The 21,939-nt window shown below is 49.7% G+C and overlaps 1 protein-coding gene across 3 annotated transcripts in view; it reads left to right on the plus strand.

Annotated features, from left to right (window-relative positions):
- LOC122939885 (alpha-2-macroglobulin-like) overlaps positions 1-21,939 on the plus strand; it is a 191,167-nt gene that overhangs the window by 57,207 nt on the left and 112,021 nt on the right. For all 3 annotated transcript variants that reach the window (XM_044296070.1, XM_044296071.1, XM_044296072.1), the window contains exons 10-11: positions 15,648-15,757; positions 15,867-16,034. In XM_044296070.1, coding sequence (XP_044152005.1) covers positions 15,648-15,757; positions 15,867-16,034 — 278 coding nt within the window. The remainder of the gene's footprint in view (positions 1-15,647; positions 15,758-15,866; positions 16,035-21,939) is intronic.

Raw genomic sequence — 21,939 nt, forward strand, 5'->3', positions numbered from 1 at the left:
ACACATATATGTCCTCCTGATAATATATATACACATATATAAGGGGCATAATGTATTCTAAGGGGGATTATAGATGGGGACGCAGTCATATATATAAGGGGGCACAGATAAGGGGGCACAAGCCCCTACATATATTATAAGGGGTCACATATTTCCCACAGGGGCCACCATGAGCCCCTGGGGATCACCATGGGCAGACGTGCGCAGATGCTGGGCACATCTGCGCACATCATCCCATGGTGCGTTGGTTAATGTATGCATATATACCATACATGCCCGCACGTGTTTGCGGGCATGCATGGATATATATGCATCCGTCTCAACCCTTCCTCAACACTGAGTTATTCCACCTTATGGTGAACACCTAGCCTCCCTGCAGATCCTCCTATTGCCTGTTGATTCTTTGTATCCTTCCCGGCTACTGACCCCTGGACTGTCTTCCGCCTTGAACCTTCGCTGCCTGCCTCGACCCGGATTGGACATTGACTACCCCTCTTGGATTATCCCTAAACTTGTACTGCGTTCTGGGCTGTCAGCTGCTTACCGCCAGTGGGTTCCTCATCCCACTACTGGCTCCCTAGGAGGTTTGACAGAATAACTCAGCCTTCACCATGGAACCCGCAGAAGCAGTGGATCCCATGACGGCCATGACCCAGCAACTTAACCTGATGACGCAGGCCTTCCAGGAGATGCAAGCCAGTCATGAGCACCTGCTGCAGAGGGTTGCCACACAGGAGCAACGCATCGCAGAGCGCACCGCGCTACCACCCTCGCCTCCCCCTACGCCGGCGGGCACCCTGGAAGTGGTCTCTAGCGAGCCGTCAGTCAGCCTCCCTGAGCGGTTTTCAGGAGATCAGAGGAAGTACCGCTGTTGTTTTCCCTGAAGCCGCGTACATATGCCACGGACTTCGTCAAGGTGCACACGGCAATTTCTTTGCTCTCAGGGCTTTCCCAGACCTGGGCGCACCAACTCCTACTTGCCGATGACCCAGTGCTGGCATCTTGGAAGTCCTTTGCCGCAGCTATGCAAAGACTTTATGATGACCCCCTGCGTTCTTCAACCGCCAGGGGTACCTTGTGCACCCTCCGCCAGGGCAGACGTCCAGTGGAGGATTACATCATGGAATTCCGTGAGGTAGCCCCGGATACGGGCTTGAACGAGGTAGCCTTGATTGACCAGTTCCGCATCAGTTTGTCCGAGCAGCTCAAGGACACATTGGGGTGTCGGGCTCCTTGGGGGGCCTGATGGACTCAGTAACAACAGACCCCACCTCTACCGGAGCGCCGGTCGGAATCCTTACGGCTTCTGGTTCCTGTTCCTGTGTCGGCAGACGGTAACAAGGAGGAGCCGATGCAGATCGGGGCTGTTCGGGGTCCCCTGTCCACGGTGGAGAGAACCAGGAGAAGAACCTTGCATCTGTGTTTATACTGCGCAAAACCGGGCCATTTCCTGAAGGACTGTCCCATCAAACCTCCCGAAGGTAGGCCGGAGACACCCACGGTATGCATTAACCTACCTATGTATAACAACTCGTCTCATCTCACCATCCCTGTTTCCCTGCAGCTGGGCAACAACAATATTGATCTCTCTGCCATCATTGATTCGGGCGCAAGCAGCTGTTTTATGGACAAGGATCTGGCTTCCCAACTAGGCATCCCGTTGCGCCCTAAGAAGAACCCATCCCAGCTGCATCTGGTGGATGGCAGCACCCTAAAGACGGGACCTATTGCCATGGAATCCCATCCCTTGTTCCTCCGCATCGGCCTTTACCATTCCGAGAAGATTGTGTGGGACATCGTGCCTTCCCCCTTGTTTCTAGTCATTCTAGGCATCCCCTGGCTTAGGAGACACAACCCCACGATCAACTGGACCTCTGGCTCCATCACCTTTACGCCCCCCTCCGGTTCTCCTGTTCACACGTCTCCGGCTCCAAGCCCTCCTACGGTTCTGGGCACCGTTGAACACAGACTACCTGACAAATATCGGGACTATGCAGACGTTTTTGAAAAAAAAAGGAGCAGACGCCTTGCCGCCACACAGGCCCTATGATCACCCCATTGACCTGCTCCCTGGAGCCCCACTGCCGTACGGGCGCTTGTACAATCTGTCCGAACCCGAGACCAGGGCCCTGAAGGACTACATAGAGGAGAGCCTAGCAAAGGGGTTCATCCGTCCCTCGACCTCTCCAGTTGGGGCCGGCATCTTCTTTGTGGGGAAAAAATATGGGGGTCTCCGGCCCTGTGTCGATTACGGGCCCTGAACGACATCACCAAGAAGAACCGGTACCCACTCCCTCTCATTCCCGACTTGCTGGACAGAGTCAAGGATGCCCGTTTCTTCACCAAGATCGACCTCCGGGGGGCCTACAATCTGATTCGTCTCAGGGAGGGGGGTGAGTGGAAGACAGCATTCCGCTCACGGTTTGGGCACTACGAGTACCTTGTCATGCCCTTCGGGCTCTGTAATGCCCCTGCCACATTTCAGTGCTTCATCAATGACGTCTTCCGTGACCTGTTGGATACCCATGTTGTGGTATATCTGGATGATATCCTTGTCTTCTCCAGATCACTGCCACAACATGGACGGCATGTCAAATCGGTGCTCCAGCGTCTGCGGACCCACAGTCTCTATGGCAAGCTTGAAAAAAGCACCTTCGAAGTCTCGTCCATTGAGTTCCTGGGCTACATCCTATCCCCAAGCCGAGTAGAGATGGACCCCAGGAAGATCCAGGCCGTCCAGAATTGGCCTGTCCCCCGCAATCGGCGGATGGTGCAGCAGTTCATTGGTTTTGCCAATTTTTACCGCCAATTCATTCGGAACTTTTCAGCAATCTGCGCTCCCATTACTGCACTGACCAGGAGCAACAACCTGTTTGAATGGACCCCGAAGGTCCAACAGGCATTCCAGCACCTTAAGAGGCTGTTCACACAGGCACCTATACTGGTACAACCGGACGCCTCTTGCTCGTTTTTTCTGGAGACCGACGCCTCCGAGGGGGCTATCGGGGCTGTTCTCTCCCAAGTCCAAGGGGAGAAGCAGCTCCATCCCGTTGCCTTTTATTCCCGCAAACTCACCGGGCCGAACGCAACTATGATGTGGGTGAGAGGGAGCTGCTCGCCATCAAGGACGCCCTGGAGGAATGGAGACATTTGCTGGAGGGAGACGAAAACCCTGTGGTGGTGTACACCGACCATCGCAACCTCGAATATCTCCGCAGTGCCAAGCGACTACGTCCTCAACAAGCCAGGTGGGCTCTCTTTTTCTCATGTTTTAGCCTCCAGATTACCTATCGACCGGGATCCAAGAACGGCAAGGCTGATGCCTTGTCCCGTATGTGCTCCTCCGAGGCTGATCCTGCACCTCCGGAACCGATTCTGCCAGCCGCATACTTTCTAGCCACCCAACACTCCTTGATCGAGAGGATCCGACGGGCCAGCACACCAGCTCCAGAGGAGGCAGCCCATCTGCCAATGAATCAGGGGCTTCGTTACCACCAACAGTGGATCTATGTCCCAGTATCCCAGCGACTGCCTGTACTACAGCATCACCATGACCACCCCACAGCAGGCCACCGAGGTGGGCGCAACACCACGGAATGCATCCTACGTCGGTTTTGGTGGCCCTCTTTGGCAGCCGACGTACACTCCTTCATAGAGTCTTGTTCCGTGTGTGCACTCTACAAACGTCCCACCTCAAAACCCGTTGGGTTAATACAGCCTCTGCCAGTGCCAACCCTTCCATGGCGCAACATAGCCATGGATTTCATTGTGGACTTACCTCCTTCACAAGCCTGTACCACCATCATGGTGGTGGTGGACAGATGTACCAAGATGTCCCACTTCATTCCGACCTCCGGTCTCCCGACGGCCCAACAAACCTCGAAGTTGTTCCTCCAACACGTGTTCCGGTTGCACGGGCTCCCTGATTCCATCGTCTCAGACTGGGGCTCGCAATTCACCTCCCGTTTTTGGACCCAGTTTTGCCGTAGCCTTCATATCACTCGCAGCCTGTCTTCTGCCTATCACCCCCAGTCCAATGGGCAGACCGAAAGGATCAACCAAACCCTCGAACAGTTCCTTCGCTGTTACACATCCCATCTACAAGATGACTGGGTGAGCCATCTCCCCTTTGCGGAATTTTCCTTCAACAATCAGCTTCATTCCTCCACCGGGCTCTCACCATTCTATGCCAACTATAGCTATCATCCCGCAACTCTCCCGGATCTCCCCCTTGATGTCCCGGTGCCTGAAGTGGCTCAAAGGCTCCGGCTCCTTCGAGAACTGAGACAGACCCTAACGCAACAACTCCAGGCCGCTCAGCAGCGGCACAAGATGCAGGCAGACCGTACACGCACAGAGTTCCCCAGGTACAAAGACGGGGACAAGGTGTGGCTTTCCACACAGCACCTCAAGCTGTCCTGTCCCTCCCGAAAACTCGGACCCCGTTACCTTGGTCCCTTCGAGATCGTGAGTATGGTCAACAACGTTGCAGCCAAGCTCCGGTTGCCTACTTCCCTGGGAATCCACCCGGTATTCCACGTGTCCTTGTTGAAACCACACCGTGCCAACCTGTTCCCGGACCGGGCGCCTGCTCCACCACCTCCCATCCAGGTGAATAACGATGACGAGTACGAAGTCCAGGAGATCCTGGACTCCCGCTGCTGGCGTGGGGTCCTGAAGTATCTCATCCACTGGAAGGGGTACGGTCCCGAGGAGCGTTCCTGGGAGCCCTTGGGGAATGTCCATGTGGTCGCCAAGGTGCAGGCGTTCCATCGGGCTCACCCCAAGAGGCCTTCCCAGGGTCGCGTCCGGAGGCCGCTCCTTGGTGGGGGGCTCTGTCAGGAAGCAGGGGGTGTTACCCCTACTCGGGGACCACGGGCACGGCGCAGGGCACGGGTTCCCCTTCAGCTCGGTAGAACACCTGGTGCCGAGGTGCGGGTGCGCGGCGTGTGCGCGTGCGCAGTACGCAGGCTGCGTGCGCATTCCCGGGTGCATAGCATTCCTGCATTATCTGGCTGTCAGGTGTGAGCCTTGCTGGGGGAGGTTCCCAGTACACACCTTCCACCTTCCTCGCCTGTCATTGGTTCCTGGGGAGGGTTGTTCCTACCTCCCCTGGCTATAAAGACCTGGCCTGAGCTCTGGCTCATTGCTAAGTTATTCCACCTTATGGTGAACACCTAGCCTCCCTGCAGATCCTCCTATTGCCTGTTGATTCTTTGTATCCTTCCCGGCTACTGACCCCTGGACTGTCTTCCGCCTTGAACCTTCGCTGCCTGCCTCGACCCGGATTGGACATTGACTACCCCTCTTGGATTATCCCTAAACTTGTACCACGTTCTGGGCTGTCAGCTGCTTACCGCCAGTGGGTTCTTCATCCCACTACTGGCTTCCTAGTTTGTTTGACACAAAGTGCAGAACCCCTTTAATTGAATATCTTCAGTATTTCAATCAATGAAAAACTTCAGATCCCAAAAATGGTGCCTTTATTTCTTCACACTTCCTTTCTATTTGGCTCTCATCATTCTATATTTTCATTGCTGAAGGCTAGCTATGATGTGCAGAACCATTGCGTAAGCACCAAAGCCAATTAGGTAAGGTACATACTTAGAATTGAGCGAATAAAAAAAAAAATCGATTCACCGGCAGTGGCGTGCCTAGTGTGTTTGGCACCCGGGGGCGGGCCCTTTCTCTGGCACCCCCCCAATACTTTAAAAAAGTTGGACCCCTCACAGTAGTATTGCCCTCATTGTACAACCTTCACAGTAGTTTTGTACAGATGTGTGCCCCCTCACAGTAGTTATGCCCATATTGTGCCCTCTCACAGTAGTTATGCCTTCTCTGTGCTCCTTTCAGAGTTGTAATATCCTCTCTGTGGCCCATTCACAGTAATAATCCACATTGTGCCCCCTTTATAGTAATAATCCCAATTGTTTCCCCTTCATAGTAATAATGCTTATTTTGCCCCATTCACAGTAATAATGCCCATTGTGCCCCCTTAATAGTAGTAATGCCCACTGTTCTAGTAATTCCCTCTGTGCCTCCTCCATAGTAGAAATCCCTATTGTGCCCCCTTCATAGTAATAATGTCCACTGTGCCCCTTTCACAGTAATAATGCCCACTGTGCCCCCTTCATTGTAGTAATGCCCTCTGGCTCTGTGCCCCCTCCATAGTAGAAATGCCCATTGTGTCCCCTTCACATTAGTAATGCCCTCTGTGCTCCCAGCTGTTTGAAGAGAGGGCAGCGCTCATATGAGAGCTGCTTTCTCTGTTCTATTCACCTGCTCGCCGTAGCATGATGAGCAGGTAAACAGAGCAGAGAAGGCAGCGCTCATGCAAAAAAGAAAAAAAAAAACTTTAAAGACATACTTGGAAAACATTACATACAGTGCTACAGAACATACAGGGTTATCCAGTGACTTCTCTTTTCTGATGTAGATATTCTCTTTCCTCTTAGACCAGACCACCATGGTGACTTCTTTTAGCCGCGCCTCGTCTCTGCAGAGTTTAACAGACATCTTACTTTCCTAATTTTCCATCGTCCTCCCAGCTTCTTAACACCCCCTCCTGCCACCCCCAATACTGTGTCCACTGTGCTCCCCTATACTTTCCTGCAGAAACAGTCCCCCTTAAAATACTGGTACCACACACCCCTTTATATTGTGTGCTAGTACAAAAAAATCCCCCCTACATTTCAGATCAGACCCCCATATAAAACCTTAAATGAGATCCCCCCATCTCAGACCAAACCCCCTTTAGACCTCTATGTGAGACCCCATATAAGACCACAGTTTTAAACCTCAGATCAGACCCCCATTAGACCTCTATGTAAGACCCCGACCCAATATCAGACCTCAGATATAACCCCCATATAAGACCCCTATTAGACCTCCAGACCCCAATATCAGACCTCAGATAAGACCCCCATATAAGACCCCCATTAGACCTCCAGACCCACATATTAGACTTCAGACCAGACCCCCGTAGACCTCAGACCGGACCCCCATATCAGACCTCCAGACTCCCACTAGACCTCCAGACCCCATTATACCTCCAGACCTCCGATCAGACCCCCATTAGACCTCCAGACCGCCCAGTCAGACCTCCAGACCCCAATAAGACCCCCATTAGACCTCCAGACCCCCCAGTCAGACCTCCAGATACCCAATCAGACCCCTATTAGACCTCCAGACACCCCAGTCAGACCCCCAGACCCCAAATCAGACCCCATTAGACCTCCAGACCCCCAATCAGACCCCCATTTGACCTCCAGACCCCAAATCAGACCCCCCAGTCAGACCTCCAGACCCACACAGTCAGACCTCTTGACCCCCCAGTCAGACCTCCAAACCCCCCTGTGAAACCTCCAGATCGCCCCAGTCAGACCTCCAGACCCCCATAGACCACTCCAGATCCCCATTAGACATCCATATCAGACCTCAGATCAGACTGTAAAATAATAAAGTAACTTACCTCTCCTGTCACCACTCTTTCTGTTCTGGCTGTCTTCCCAGGGCCCTCGCTGCACTGAGTTTACCTGACCTCCTGCAGCATCAGGTCAGAGTGGCTCTGTACGTCCTGAGGCAGCCTGGACACAACAGCGCGGGCCCTGAGAAGAGCGAGCAGGAGGATGGGTAAGTACTGTACAGCACTCACAGGGCTTCTCTCCCCCTCCTCCTGCAGACTAGTGAGCCCCCCGGCCCCCGGGCACCCCACTGTTCACCGGCTCGCCAATTTTTTTTTTAAGTCAAGTATATTGCAGCCTTCTTATTGGCCCACAAGCTAGAAGCAGGAAGGGATCATGTGTACTGATAAAAAAAAAATGAAAAAAAATTGAATATTCAAAATTACGAATATATATAACTATATTCGAAATATTTGCGAATTTTCGAAGTACCTATATTCGAAATTTGAATATTCGTGATCAACACTAGTTACAACTCCACACGTCGGAGCTGCTGTGCACTTTGGCAGAAACCGACAGGCTCAAGGACTGTCCCACCTTCTGTTCTACATATTTGTGCAGAGCAGGTACAGCCTTTTTGGCAAAAAGATGATGGCTTGGGACTCTCCACCTCGGCTCGGCACAAGCCATCAGTTCTCCAAAAGGTGCAGAGTCCACCACTTCATCCAGAAGGGAAAATATTTTGGACTTAGAGTAGATTAAAAAATAAAGAAGCTATAAGCAACTGTGCAATATCCTGCCGATGCTTCCATATCTCTGCTGGTCTCTACTTCCTGGTCCTATATCAACATGCAGGAAATACCCGCTCAGCCAATCACTGCTTGAGGCAGGTCTCTGCTGCGGCCAATGATTGGCTGAGCTAGAAATTCTTATTGAAACAGGACCGGGAAATAGAGACCACTGGGGATCTGGTAAATATAAGAATAAGAGCAACGGGTGATCACAAAGGTGCTTTCTTTAAAGGGAATCAATCACCAGTTTTATGGTGTCCTAACTAAGAGCAAATACTCACAGGTCTCCTTAGCGAAATTCTGGGTCACTTTGTTTAATTGACCCAGTTGTTTTGATAAAATCTTCCACTAAACAGCTCGAGTGCATACCGAACAAGTCCTGATATTCATGAGCTTCTGACTTATCCCACCCATCTGCCGCTGATTCATATGGTTATAAACTATAGGGACTCATTGGCATGTGCTGGAGCTGTTAGAACCTAGCAGCAGAAAACTGGTGACAAATCCCCATTAATTTTTTAACTGGCTACAACCCCTTTTTTTAATCAAAAGATTTTTTTTAAATCAAAAGATTGTGATGTCTTTTTTATCACACGGAGAGTCATTCAGCACCTATGCTATTCTACTAAAGGAACAAGTTATGAATGCTGGGTATATGAAGTGGAGTGACATGTGCACTATCACTTCATTCAGAGAGAGGACTTGGCAACCCCATGCTTTTGGGATCAGCGGAGGGTCTCATCACCTGTGGATAGGTGATAGATATTTTTCTCTTTAACCACCTCCGGACCGCCTAACGCAGATTCGCGTTCCGGAGGTGGCAGCGCTGCGCAGAGTCACGCATATACGCGTCATCTCGCGAGACGCGAGATGACGGGCTTTGCCGGCCCGCGCATGCGCATCGCGGGCCGGCAAAAGTTAAAGGAAGGTCACGTCAGCAACCTGCCAGCCAATGATCGTTGCTGGCAGGTTGCTGATTTTAAAAAAATCCAATGAGAAGCCAGATAGATCATATTAGTAAATATGATCTGTTATATGGCTGCCCTGCTCCTCTGCTGGTCCTTTTCGTCGGTTGGATCCAGCAGAGGAGCAGGCTTCACAGTGAGTAGCACCAACACCACACTTTAGCCCCAGATCACCCCCCTGCACCCCAATTAACCCTTTGATCACCCCTTTGATCGCCCCTGTTAATCACTAGTGAAAGTGAAAAAAGTGATCAGTGCAAACTGTCAATTTTTTTTTTCACTAGTATTGACTGTTAGGTTTTAGGGATAGTTTAGGCCCCTTGGTTAGGTAGTTTAGGGATCAGTTAGCGCCCAGCCCACCGCACCGCAGTCCGTTATTCGCTGATTAGCGTATCGCTAATCAGCTTTTGTACTTTTATAGTATCTGGAAGTGATCAAAACTGATCACAGTCAGATCTATAATAGTATTAGTGTCACTTTAGTTCACCCTCCACCCAAAAACGCAGTGTTTGCCCGATCAGGACTGATCGGTCGCCCACACGTGCGTTCGCCCACGCCCGCCCCGCCGCAGTGACAAAAAAAAATATATTTTTTTATCACTGCACAATCACTTTACACGCGCTGCGGCGATAAAAAAATCAGTTTTGATATTTTTTATCAACCGCAGCGGCCTCCGGTACTTCGCTAGCCTCCCATTTGTAAGACAGGCTTGCTTTTTTTTCTTGGGTAGTCTCAGGGAATACCCCTAAATTTAGTTGCCCAAATGTCAAACAGGGGGTAGTCTTCTGAAGAGGCCTACAGGCTTCTGACCCAGTCGGATGAGGAATGGGAACCCTCATCTGATGAATCTAGCGAGTCAGAATATGAACCTGCAGAAAGCAGTGGCTCTCTGACCCAAAGTTCGGACGAGGAGGTTGAGGTCCCTGATAGCACCAGGCGTACCCGGCCCCGTGTCGCTAGACCACAGGTTGCGCAGGATCCGCTTCAAGAGCAGCAGAGTGGGGCTGGCGCTGTCTGATTACGTGGTGAGGCATACACCAGCAGCGCAGCCCTCCCTGGACCTAGTACCAGCACTGCCGTAGAACATGGTGAAGTGGCGAGCACCAGAAGGGCAGTTGAAGCTGGTACGGTGGCACGAGCAGTAGTGACCCCGTCGCAGCCACCGCAAAGACGGGGCCCGTAGAGCCCCTAGAATCCCTGAGGTGCTGGCAAACCCTGATTGGCAGTCCCCAACTTCAGCCGCACCTGTAGTTCCCCCTTTCACCGCCCAGTCTGGAGTTCGGGTTAAGACAGCTCAGATCGGTTCGGCCCTGGGATTTTTTGAGCTGTTCTTGACTGCAGAGCTCTTGGACTTAGTCGTGGCAGAAACAAACCGGTATGCCACTCAATTTATATCCGCCAACCCGGGAAGCTATTATGCCCAGCCTTTCCGGTGGAAACCAGTCCAAGTTTCCACACAAGTGTGGCCCTCTTTAGGCATTTGTTTCTAGAACAGATTGGCGCCTGTGGCTTCCCCCAACGGCTCGTTACCAGTGCCACCCGTCTTGCAAGGGGGCAGAGGGCTGCAATGTGTAACGAAGAACTGCTCGCGGTGAAATGGAGAGACAAGCGTGACGTTTACATGCTCTCCTCCATTCACGCAGACACGACAATCCAAATTGAGCGAGCAACCCGTGTCATTGAAAAGCCCCTCTCAGTCCACGACTATAACCTTCACATGGGAGGGGTGGACTTCAATGACCAGATGTTGTCTCCGTATTTAGTTTCCGGCAGAACCAGACGCTGGTATAAGAAGGTGTCTGTATACCTAATTCAATTGGCTCTGTATAATAGTTTTGTTCTCTACAGTAAGGCTGGGAGAACTGGATGCTTCCTCAAATTTCAGGAAGAGATCATCGAGAACCTCCTGTACCCAGGAGGTTCCGTGGCCCCATCCACCAGTGTAGTTAGCCGTCTACACGAGCGACATTTCCCCAATGTCGTTCCTGGTACCTCAACCCAACCGTCACCCCGAAAAAGATGTCGTGTCTGTAGCAGGAGTGGAATAAGGCGTGACACCCGCTATTTCTGTTCTGACTGTCCTGACCACCCTGCCCTATGCTTTGGAGAGTGTTTCCGGAAGTACCACGCACAGGTACACTTAGCATAGGGATCACATCTCACCAGGACAGGCACACAGGGCTATTAGGGCCCATTCACATACAGCTGCTGCAAACGTCTCCTTTCACCTGGGACAAAGTGCATAACGCACTTCGCCACATCTTTGGGCGATTTGTGCTTTGCACATTGACCCATGGGGAAGGAGAGGTTTGTTCTATAAAGGTAAAAAAAACAAAAAAACACACCAGTAAGCAAAAAGGTTAATGTTTAGTTCAAAAAGTTAAATTTTATATGTTCTGTTCCAAAGTTAATAAAATTATTGCGTTGCGGCCTGTTTTTTTTTTTTTTTTTACCTTCCAGGTGGACCAACCGATCGACTAGCTGCAGCACTGATGTGCATTCTGACAGAAGCATTGCGCTGCTGTCAGATTACACGCAAGTCGGTGTATGCGGCGCTGCAAGACGAGATTTCTACTCTGCAGTAAAAGATACGTTTGCCAAGGCATACGAGCTGAGGAGGAGGCGGCGTTCCTATGCTTTGGCAAACACTTTGTATAATAAAAAAAATTAAAAAATCCCGGCAATGATTTATTCATCCACATCGATTGATGTGAATGGAGAAATCTGGTTTGCCAGGGCATACGAGCTAAGTGGGTATGGATGTTGGGCGGAGCTCCTATGTCCTGGCAGACGCCTTTCCCCTCCTTTTTTTTTTTTGGCAGAGATTTTTTCATCCACATTGATCGATGCGAATGAAGAAATCTGTGCCGTTCATTTTTTTCTTTCAGCCCAGAGGCCGAATGGAAAACAAAAATCTCATTACCTGTATGCTCAATATAAGGAGAATAGCAGAAACTCCTAATGCTGGCCATACATGTAATGATTGCGGAGACCCTCAAATGCCAGGGCAGTACAAACACCCCACAAATGACACCATTTTGAAAAGAAGACACCCCAAGGTATTCGCTGAGGGGCATATTGAGTCCATGAAAGATTTAAATTTTTGTCCCAAGTTAGCGGAAAGTGAGACTTTGTGAGGAAAAAAAACAAAAACAATTTCCGCTAACTTATGCCAAAAAAAAAATGTCTATGAACTCGCCAGGCCCCTCATTGAATACCTTGGGGTGTCTTCTTTCCAAGGTGGGGTCACATGTGGGGTATTTATACTGCCCTGGCTTTTTAGGGGCCCTAAAGCGTGAGAAGAAGTCTGGGATCCAAATGTCTAAAAATGCCCTCCTAAAAGGAATTTGGGCACCTTTGCGCATCTAGGCTGCAAAAAAGTGTCACACATCTGGTATCGCCGTACTCAGGAGAAGTTGGGGAATTTGTTTTGGGGTGTCATTTTACATATACCCATGCTGGGTGAGAGAAATATCTTGGCAAAAGACAACTTTTCCCATTTTTTTTATACAAAGTTGGCATTTGACCAAGATATTTCTCTCACCCAGCATGGGTATATGTAAAATGACACCCCAAAACACATTCCCCAACTTCTCCTGAGTACGGAGATACCAGATGTCTGACACTTTATTGCAGCCTAGGTGGGCAAAGGGGCACATATTCCAAAGAGCACCTTTCGGATTTCACAGGCCATTTTTTACACATTTTGATTGCAAAGTACTTCTCACACATTTGGGCCCCTAAATTGCCAGGGCAGTATAACTACGCCACAAGTGACCCCAATTTGGAAAGAAGACACCCCAAGGTATTCCGTGAGGGGCATGGTGAGTTCCTAGAATTTTTTATTTTTTGTCGCAAGTTAGTGGAATATGAGACTTTGTAAGGAAAAAAAAAGAATCATCATTTTCCGCTAACTTGTGACAAAAAAATAAAAAATTCTAGGAACTCGCCATGCCCCTCTCGGAATACCTTGGGGTGTCTTCTTTCGAAAATGGGGTCACTTGTGGCGTAGTTATACTGCCCTGGCAATTTAGGGGCCCAAATGTGTGAGAAGTACTTTGCAATCAAAATGTGTAAAAAATGGCCTGCAAAATCCAAAAGGTGCACTTTGGAATATGTGCCCCTTTGCCCACCTAGGCTGCAATAAAGTGTCACACATCTGGTATCGCCGTACTCAGGAGAAGTTGGGGAATTTGTTTTGGGGTGTCATTTTACATATACCCATGCTGGGTGAGAGAAATATCTTGGTCAAATGCCAACTTTGTATAAAAAAAATGGGAAAAGTTGTCTTTTGCCAAGATATTTCTCTCACCCAACATGAGTATATGTAAAATGACACCCCAAAACACATTCCCCAACTTCTCCTGAGTACGGTGATACCAGATGTGTGATACTTTTTTGCAGCCAAGGTGGGCAAAGGGGCACATATTCCAAAGTGCACCTTTCGGATTTCACAGGCCATTTTTTACACATTTTGATTGCAAAGTACTTCTCACACATTTGGGGCCCTAAATTGCCAGGGCAGTATAACTACGCCACAAGTGACCCCATTTTGGAAAGAAGACACCCCAAGGTATTCCGTGAGGGGTTTGGCGAGTTCCTCGATTTTTTTATTTTTTGTCGCAAGTTAGTGGAATATGAGACTTTGTAAGAAAAAAAAAAAAAAAAAAAAAAAAAGGGTGTCTTCTTTCCGAAATGGGGTCATTTGTGGGGGTTTTCTACTGTCTGGGCATTGTAGAACCTCAGGAAACATGACAGGTGCTCAGAAAGTCAGAGCTGCTTCAAAAAGCGGAAATTCACATTTTTGTACCATAGTTTGTAAACGCGATAACTTTTGCCCAAACATTTTTTTTTATCAAAGACATGTAGAACAATAAATTTAGAGAAAAATTTATATATGGATGTCGTTTTTTTTTGCAAAAATTTTACAGCTGAAAGAGAAAAATGTCATTTTTTTGCAAAAAAAACGTTAAATTTCGATTAATAACAAAAAAAGTAAAAATGTCAGTAGCAATGAAATACCACCAAATGAAAGCTCTATTAGTGAGAAGAAAAGGAGGTAAAATTCATTTGGGTGGTAAGTTGCATGACCGAGCGATAAACGGTGAAAGTAGTGTAGTGCAGAAGTGTAAAAAGTGGCCTGGTCATTAAGGGGGTTTCAGCTAGCGGGGTTAAAGTGGTTAAATAACAGAGGGCTTGTCTTGTGAATTGTAGTATTACATGTACTGTAGTCCAGCGGTCCCCAAACGCCGGGCCGCGGCCCTTAACCTGGCCCTGGAAGATTGTTTGCCGGGCCACGGCAATACAAAGTAGCGGAGACGCCAGGCGCATGCATGCCCAACGTGCACATCACACACAGCGCGCGGCTGTACAGCGGGAAGGAAGGAGAGCGTTCCTTTCTTCCAACTGTGATGCTGGCCAGCCACTGCCACCAAAATGCTTGAAAAGGGCTAGTGAGGCAGGGATTGGTTAGGTCTCACTGCCCCACCAATGAAAATGCTGAAAAGGGCTTCTGAGGGAGGAATTGGTTAGGTCCCACTGCCCCACCAATGGAAATAAACATGACGGCCTGAGGGGGGAGGGGGGTTGTCGGCATCCAGTTTCAGCTAGTATCTGAGGGAGTGAGCGGGAGAATGACCTGCAGTTCCTCTTCCATGTCACCTTGAAAATATCAGCAGTGCAGCAGAGACCAGTGCAGCAGAGACCAGTGCAGCAGAGACCAGTGCAGCAGAGACCAGTGCAGCAGAGCCCTGTGCAGCAGAGACCAGTGCAGCAGAGCCCTGTGCAGCAGAGCCCTGTGCAGCAGAGCCCAGTGCAGCAGAGCCAAGTGCATCAGAGAACAGTGCAGCAGAGCCCAGTGCAGCAGAGCCCAGTGCAGCAGAGACCAGTGCAGAAGAGACCAGTACAGCAGAGACCAGTGGCCACTAGACCCTAGTCAGTTTTGTGCAGACAATTCAGATATAGTTACCATGTCAGCCTGAAATAAAGGCAGGGAGATATCAATGTAATAGATGTTATCGTTATATAGTGTTATATATTTTATTTTGCACCTTGTGTTTTGTTATGCACGTGAATAAGTCAGCGCCGACCAGCGCCCCCCTAAGACCCTCCCACCACCTTAGTCCCAGCCCAGAACCCCCCACCCCACCCGGTCCCTAGAAAAATTGTCTAGCATGAAACTGGTCCTTGGAGCAAAAAAGGTTGGGGACCACTGCTGTAGTCCACTCAAATAAATTGCCAATAATGTGATTCATGGCCAAGCTGGTTATGCTAGACCAGGAGATGAGGATGGAACCTTTTTTTATAATAGCTAAAAGCCCTAAATAGATATACATACAGGCGTATTTTTTTTTAAGCCCTTTAAAATGATGGTTTGGTTGCAATTAACATTTTGCTTGCCCTGTGGTCCATTTTGCAATTGTAAACATCTTGAAAAGTCTTCTGCCTGTTTTCTTGTTATAACTAATAAATGTTCCTTCTTCATATAGGAATTGAGTTATCGACAACAACTGACACCAGTATCTTAGATGAAAATATTAAAGTCTATATTTTTGGCTCCGACACCACTTACAAGCCAGGAATCCCAATGAGAATCCAGGTGACTTGCACTACATCACATCTTTACTCAAGTGATCTCTTCAACACATCGTCCACTATCAATATTGTGAACAATTTGCTGCTTACCACCTCTATCATTCAATTTATAGGTTAAAGTATCGGATGCCAGTGACACCGTCATCCCAGGAAAACAAGTCCTCCTCACTTATAACCTTAAACGTGACACAATAGTGAAAACCCTGGTGACAGGCCCGGATGGAATAGCTTACTTCAATATAGACGATACTACTGGCTGGAAGGGCACAGTATCTTTCACAGTATGTACCAGTTGTTCCATTTATTTCTATTTCTTTGCTCAAGCAATAAAGTAAATATCCATCTACCAGTGACCCATCAAGTAAATACAAGTCTCTATATTAAAGGGGTTCTGCACTTTGTTTAAACTGATGAGCTATCCTTTGGATAGATCATCAGCTTCTGATCGGCAGAGGTCCGACACCCGGGACTCCCACCGATCAGCTGTTTGAGAAGGCCTTCTCGCTGTTTACCGCAGGCCCACTGACGTCACAACTAGTATCAATGGCCTGGGCGGGGCTAAGCTCTGTTCACTTGAATGGAGCTTAGCCGCGCCCAGGCCAGTGATACTAGTCGTGACGTCACTGGGCCTGCGGTAAACATCGAGAAGGCTGCAGCGCTACTGGAGCGCCGAGGCCTTCTCAAACAGCTGATCGGTGGGGGTCCCGGGTGTCGGACCCCCACCGATCAGAAGCTGATGATCTATCCAAAGGATAGATCATCAGTTTAAACAAAGTGCAGAACCCCTTTAACGAAAACTTACAATTAGAGTTGAGCGAACACCTGGATGTTCGGGTTCGAGAAGTTCGGCCGAACTTCCCGGAAATGTTCGGGTTCGGGATCCGAACCCGACCCGAACTTCGTCCCGAACCCGAACCCCATTGAAGTCAATGGGGACCCGAACTTTTTGGCACTAAAAAGGCTGTAAAACAGCCCAGGAAAGGGCTAGAGGGCTGCAAAAGGCAGCAACATGTAGGTAAATCCCCTACAAACAAATGTGGATAGGGAAATGAATAAAAATAAAATAAATAAAAATTAACCAATATCAGTTGGAGAGAGGTCCCATAGCAGAGAATCTGGCTTCACGTCACCCACCACTGTAACAGTCCATTGTCATATATTTAGGCCCCGGCACCCAGGCAGAGGAGAGAGGTCCCATAACAGAGAATCTGGCTTCATGTCAGCAGAGAATCAGTCTTCATGTCATAGCAGAGAATCATGCTTCACGTCACCCACCACTGGAACAGTCCATTGTCAGATATTTAGGCCCCGGCATCCAGGCAGAGGAGAGAGGTCCCGTAACAGAGAATATGGCTTCATGTCAGCAGAGAATCAGTCTTTATGTCATAGCAGAGAATCATGCTTCACGTCACCCAACATTGGAACAGTCCATTGTCAGATATTTAGGCCCCGGCACCCAGGCAGAGGAGAGAGGTCCCGTAACAGAGAATCTGGCTTCATGTCAGCAGAGAATCAGTCTTCATGTCATAGCAGAGAATCATGATTCACGTCACCCAACACTGGAACAGTCCATTGTCAGATATTTAGGGCCAGGCACCCAGGCAGAGGAGAGAGGTCCCGTAACAGAGAATCTGGCTTCATGTCAGCAGAGAATCAGTCTTCATGTCATAGCAGAGAATCATGCTTCACGTCACCCAACACTGGAACAGTCCATTGTCAGATATTTAGGCCCCGGCAGAGGAGAGAGGTCCCGTAACAGAGAATATGGCTTCATGTCAGCAGAGAATCAGTCTTCATGTCATAGCAGAGAATCATGATTCACGTCACCCAACACTGGAACAGTCCATTGTCAGATATTTAGGCCCAGGCACCCAGGCAGAGGAGAGAGGTCCCGTAACAGAGAATATGGCTTCATGTCAGCAGAGAATCAGTCTTCATGTCATAGCAGAGAATCATGATTCACGTCACCCAACACTGGAACAGTCCATTGTCAGATATTTAGGCCCAGGCACCCAGGCAGAGGAGAGAGGTCCCGTAACAGAGAATCTGGCTTCATGTCAGCAGAGAATCAGTCTTCATGTCATAGCAGAGAATCATGCTTTACGTCACCCAACACTGGAACAGTCCATTGTCAGATATTTAGGCCCTGGAATCCAGGCAGAGGAGAGAGGTCCCGTAACAGAGAATCTGGCTTCATGTCAGCAGAGAATCAGTCTTCATGTCATAGCAGAGAATCATGCTTCACGTCACCCAACACTGGAACAGTCCATTGTCAGATATTTAGGCCCAGGCACCCAGGCAGAGGAGAGAGGTCCCGTAACAGAGAATCTGGCTTCATGTCAGCAGAGAATCAGTCTTCATGTCATAGCAGAGAATCATGCTTTATGTCACCCAACACTGGAACAGTCCATTGTCAGATATTTAGGCCCCGGCATCCAGGCAGAGGAGAGAGGTCCCGTAACAGAGAATATGGCTTCATGTCAGCAAAGAATCAGTCTTCATGTCATAGCAGAGAATCATGCTTCACGTCACCCAACATTGGAACAGTCCATTGTCATATATTTAGGCCCCGACACCCAGACAGAGGAGAGGTTCATTCAACTTTGGGTTTCCCCGCAATATAATGGTAAAATGAAAATAAAAATAGGATTGAATGAGGAAGTGCCCTGGAGTACAATAATATATGGTTAAGGGGAGGTAGTTAATGTCTAATCTGCACAAGGGATGGACAGGTCCTGTGGGATCCATGCCTGGTTCATTTTTATGAACGTCAGCTTGTCCACATTGGCTGTAGACAGGCGGCTGCGTTTGTCTGTAATGACGCCCCCTGCCGTGCTGAATACATGTTCAGACAAAACGCTGGCCCCCAGGCAGGCCAGCACCTCCAAGGCATAAAAGGCTAGCTCTAGCCACGTGGACAATTTAGAGACCCAGAAGTTGAATGGGGCCAAACCATCAGTCAGTACGTGGAGGGGTGTGCACACGTACTGTTCCACCATGTTAGTGAAATGTTGCCTCCTGCTAACACGTTGCGTATCAGGTGGTGGTGCAGTTAGCTGTGGCGTGTTGACAAAACTTTTCCACATCTCTGCCATGCTAACTTGCCCTCAGAGTTGCTGGCCGTGACACAGCTGCCTTGGCGACCTCTTGCTCCTCCTCTGCCTTGGCCTTGGGCTTCCACTTGTTCCCCTGTGACATTTGGGAATGCTCTCAGTAGCGCCTCTACCAACGTGCGCTTGTACTCGCGCATCTTCCTATCATGCTCCAGTGCAGGAAGTAAGGTGGGCACATTGTCTTTGTACCGTGGATCCAGCAGGGTGGCAACCCAGTAGTCTGCACACGTTAAAATGTGGGCAACTCTGCTGTTGTTGCGCAGGCACTGCAGCATGTAGTCGCTCATGTGTGCCAGGCTGCCCAGAGGTAAGGACAAGCTGTCCTCTGTGGGAGGCGTATCGTCATCATCCTGCATTTCCCCCCAGCCACGCACCAGTGATGGGCCCGAGCTGCATTGGGTGCCACCCTGCTGTGACCATGCTTCATCCTCATCCTCCTCCACCTCATCCTCGTCCTCCTCATCCTCCAGTAGTGGGCCCTGGCTGGCCACATTTGTACCTGGCCTCTGCTGTTGCATAAAACCTCCCTCTGAGTCACTTCGAAGAGACTGGCCTGAAAGTGCTAAAAATGACCCCTCTTCCTCCTCCTCCTCCTCCTCCTCCTCCTGGGCCACCTCCTCTTCCATCATCGCCCTAAGTGTTTTCTCAAGGAGACATAGAAGTGGTATTGTAACGCTGATAACGGCGTCATCGCTACTGGCCATGTTGGTGGAGTACTCGAAACAAAGCAACAGGGCACACAGGTCTCGCATGGAGGCCCAGTCATTGGTGGTGAAGTGGTGCTGTTCCGCAGTGCGACTGACCCATCCTCCAGTGCGACTCCACTATGGCCTGCTGCTGCTCGCACAGTCTGTCCAGCATGTGAAAGGTGGAGTTCCACCTGGTGGGTACGTCGCATATGAGGCGGTGAGCGGGAAGGCCAAAGTTACGCTGTAACGCAGACAGGCGAGCAGCGGCAGGATGTGAACGCCGGAAGCGCGAACAGACGGCCCGCACTTTATGCAGCAGCTCTGACATGTCGGGGTAGTTGTGAATGAACTTCTGCACCACCAAATTCAGCACATGCGCCAAGCAAGGGATGTGTGTCAAACCGGCTAGTCCCAGAGCTGCAACGAGATTTCGCCCATTATCGCACACCACCAGGCCGGGCTTGAGGCTCACCGGCAGCAACCACTCGTCGGTCTGTTGTTCTATACCCCGCCACAACTCCTGTGCGGTGTGGGGCCTGTCCCCCAAACATATGAGTTTCAGAATGGCCTGCTGACGTTTACCCCGGGCTGTGCTGAAGTTGGTGGTGAAGGTGTGTGGCTGACTGGATGAGCATGTGGAAGAAGAGGAGGAGGAAGCCGAGTAGGAGGAGAAGGCAACAGAAGGCAAAGAATTTTGCCCTGCAATCCTTGGCGGCGGAAGGACGTGCGCCAAACAGCTCTCCGCCTGGGGCCCAGCCGCCACTACATTTACCCAGTGTGCAGTTAGGGAGATATAGCGTCCCTGGCCGTGCTTACTGGTCCACGTATCTGTGGTTAGGTGGACCTTGCCACAGATGGCGTTGCGCAGTGCACACTTGATTTTATCGGATACTTGGTTGTGCAGGGAAGGCACGGCTCTCTTGGAGAAGTAGTGCCGGCTGGGAACAACATACTGTGGGACAGCAAGCGACATGAGCTGTTTGAAGCTGTCTGTGTCCACCAGCCTAAATGACAGCATTTCATAGGCCAGTAGTTTAGAAATGCTGACATTCAGGGCCAAGGATCGAGGGTGGCTAGGTGGGAATTTACGCTTTCTCTCAAATGTTTGTGAGATGGAGAGCTGAACGCTGCCGTGTGACATGGTTGAGATGCTTGGTGACGGAGGTGGTGGTGTTGGTGGTACATCCCCTGTTTGCTGGGCGGCAGGTGCCAACGTTCCTCTAGAGGCGGAGGAAGAGGTCGAGGCGGCAGCAGCAGAAGAGGCCGAGGCGGCAGCAGCAGAAGAGGTAGCAGGGGGAGCCTGAGCGACTTCCTTGTTTTTAAGGTGTTTACTCCACTGCAGTTCATGCTTTGCATGCAGGTGCCTGGTCATGCAGGTTGTGCTCAGGTTCAGAACGTTAATGCCTCGCTTCAGGCTCTGATGGCACAGCGTGCAAACCACTCGGGTCTTGTCGTCAGCACATTGTTTGAAGAAGTGCCATGCCAGGGAACTCCTTGAAGCTGCCTTTGGGGTGCTCGGTCCCAGATGGCGGCGGTCAGTAGCAGGCGGAGTCTCTTGGCGGCGGGTGTTCTGCTTTTGCCCACTGCTCCCTCTTTTGCTACGCTGTTGGCTTGGTCTCACCACTGCCTCTTCCTCCGAACTGTGAAAGTCAGTGGCACGACCTTCATTCCATGTGGGGTCTAGGACCTCATCGTCCCCTGCATCGTCTTCCACCCAGTCTTGATCCCTGACCTCCTGTTCAGTCTGCACACTGCAGAAAGACGCAGCAGTTGGCACCTGTGTTTCGTCATCATCAGAGACATGCTGAGGTGGTATTCCCATGTCCTCATCATCAGGAAACATAAGCGGTTGTGCGTCAGTGCATTCTATGTCTTTCACCGCTGGGGAAGGGCTAGGTGGATGCCCTTCCCCCCGCTCACTGATGACCTTTAAAAGAAATGTATTGTATTGTGTTGTGTTTTCCATGTTTTCATCTATATTTTGTAAAATAAAATCCTGAAATTGGCTACAAAGCCTCAATAATATGTATAATAATATGCTGACACATTCTGTAGAGATCACTTCTCAACAGTCACTTCATTATCATCACAGGCAGATTTTTTTTATTATTTTTAAATGTTACAATTATAAAGGTGAAGGCAAATAACACAGGATTCACCATTTAGAACAGGTCAAGGTCTTGGCTTACCTCCTCCCCTCCCTGCATAATGGCCTCTGCCACAAAGCATGCCCGCCATCCCCACCTATAGAAGTCATGTCCATGAAGCTGCAGTAATACAAATCTCTGAACTGCTCCTGTTAGGACAGGTAGAGTTTAGGTAAAGTAGATGCCCCCAAATATGTGCAGGAAATAGAATTAATAATCAGAAAAATGTAATAATTG

This window comes from Bufo gargarizans, chromosome 6, assembly GCF_014858855.1.
Source record: "Bufo gargarizans isolate SCDJY-AF-19 chromosome 6, ASM1485885v1, whole genome shotgun sequence".
In the NCBI taxonomy this organism is placed as follows: Eukaryota; Metazoa; Chordata; class Amphibia; order Anura; family Bufonidae; genus Bufo; species Bufo gargarizans.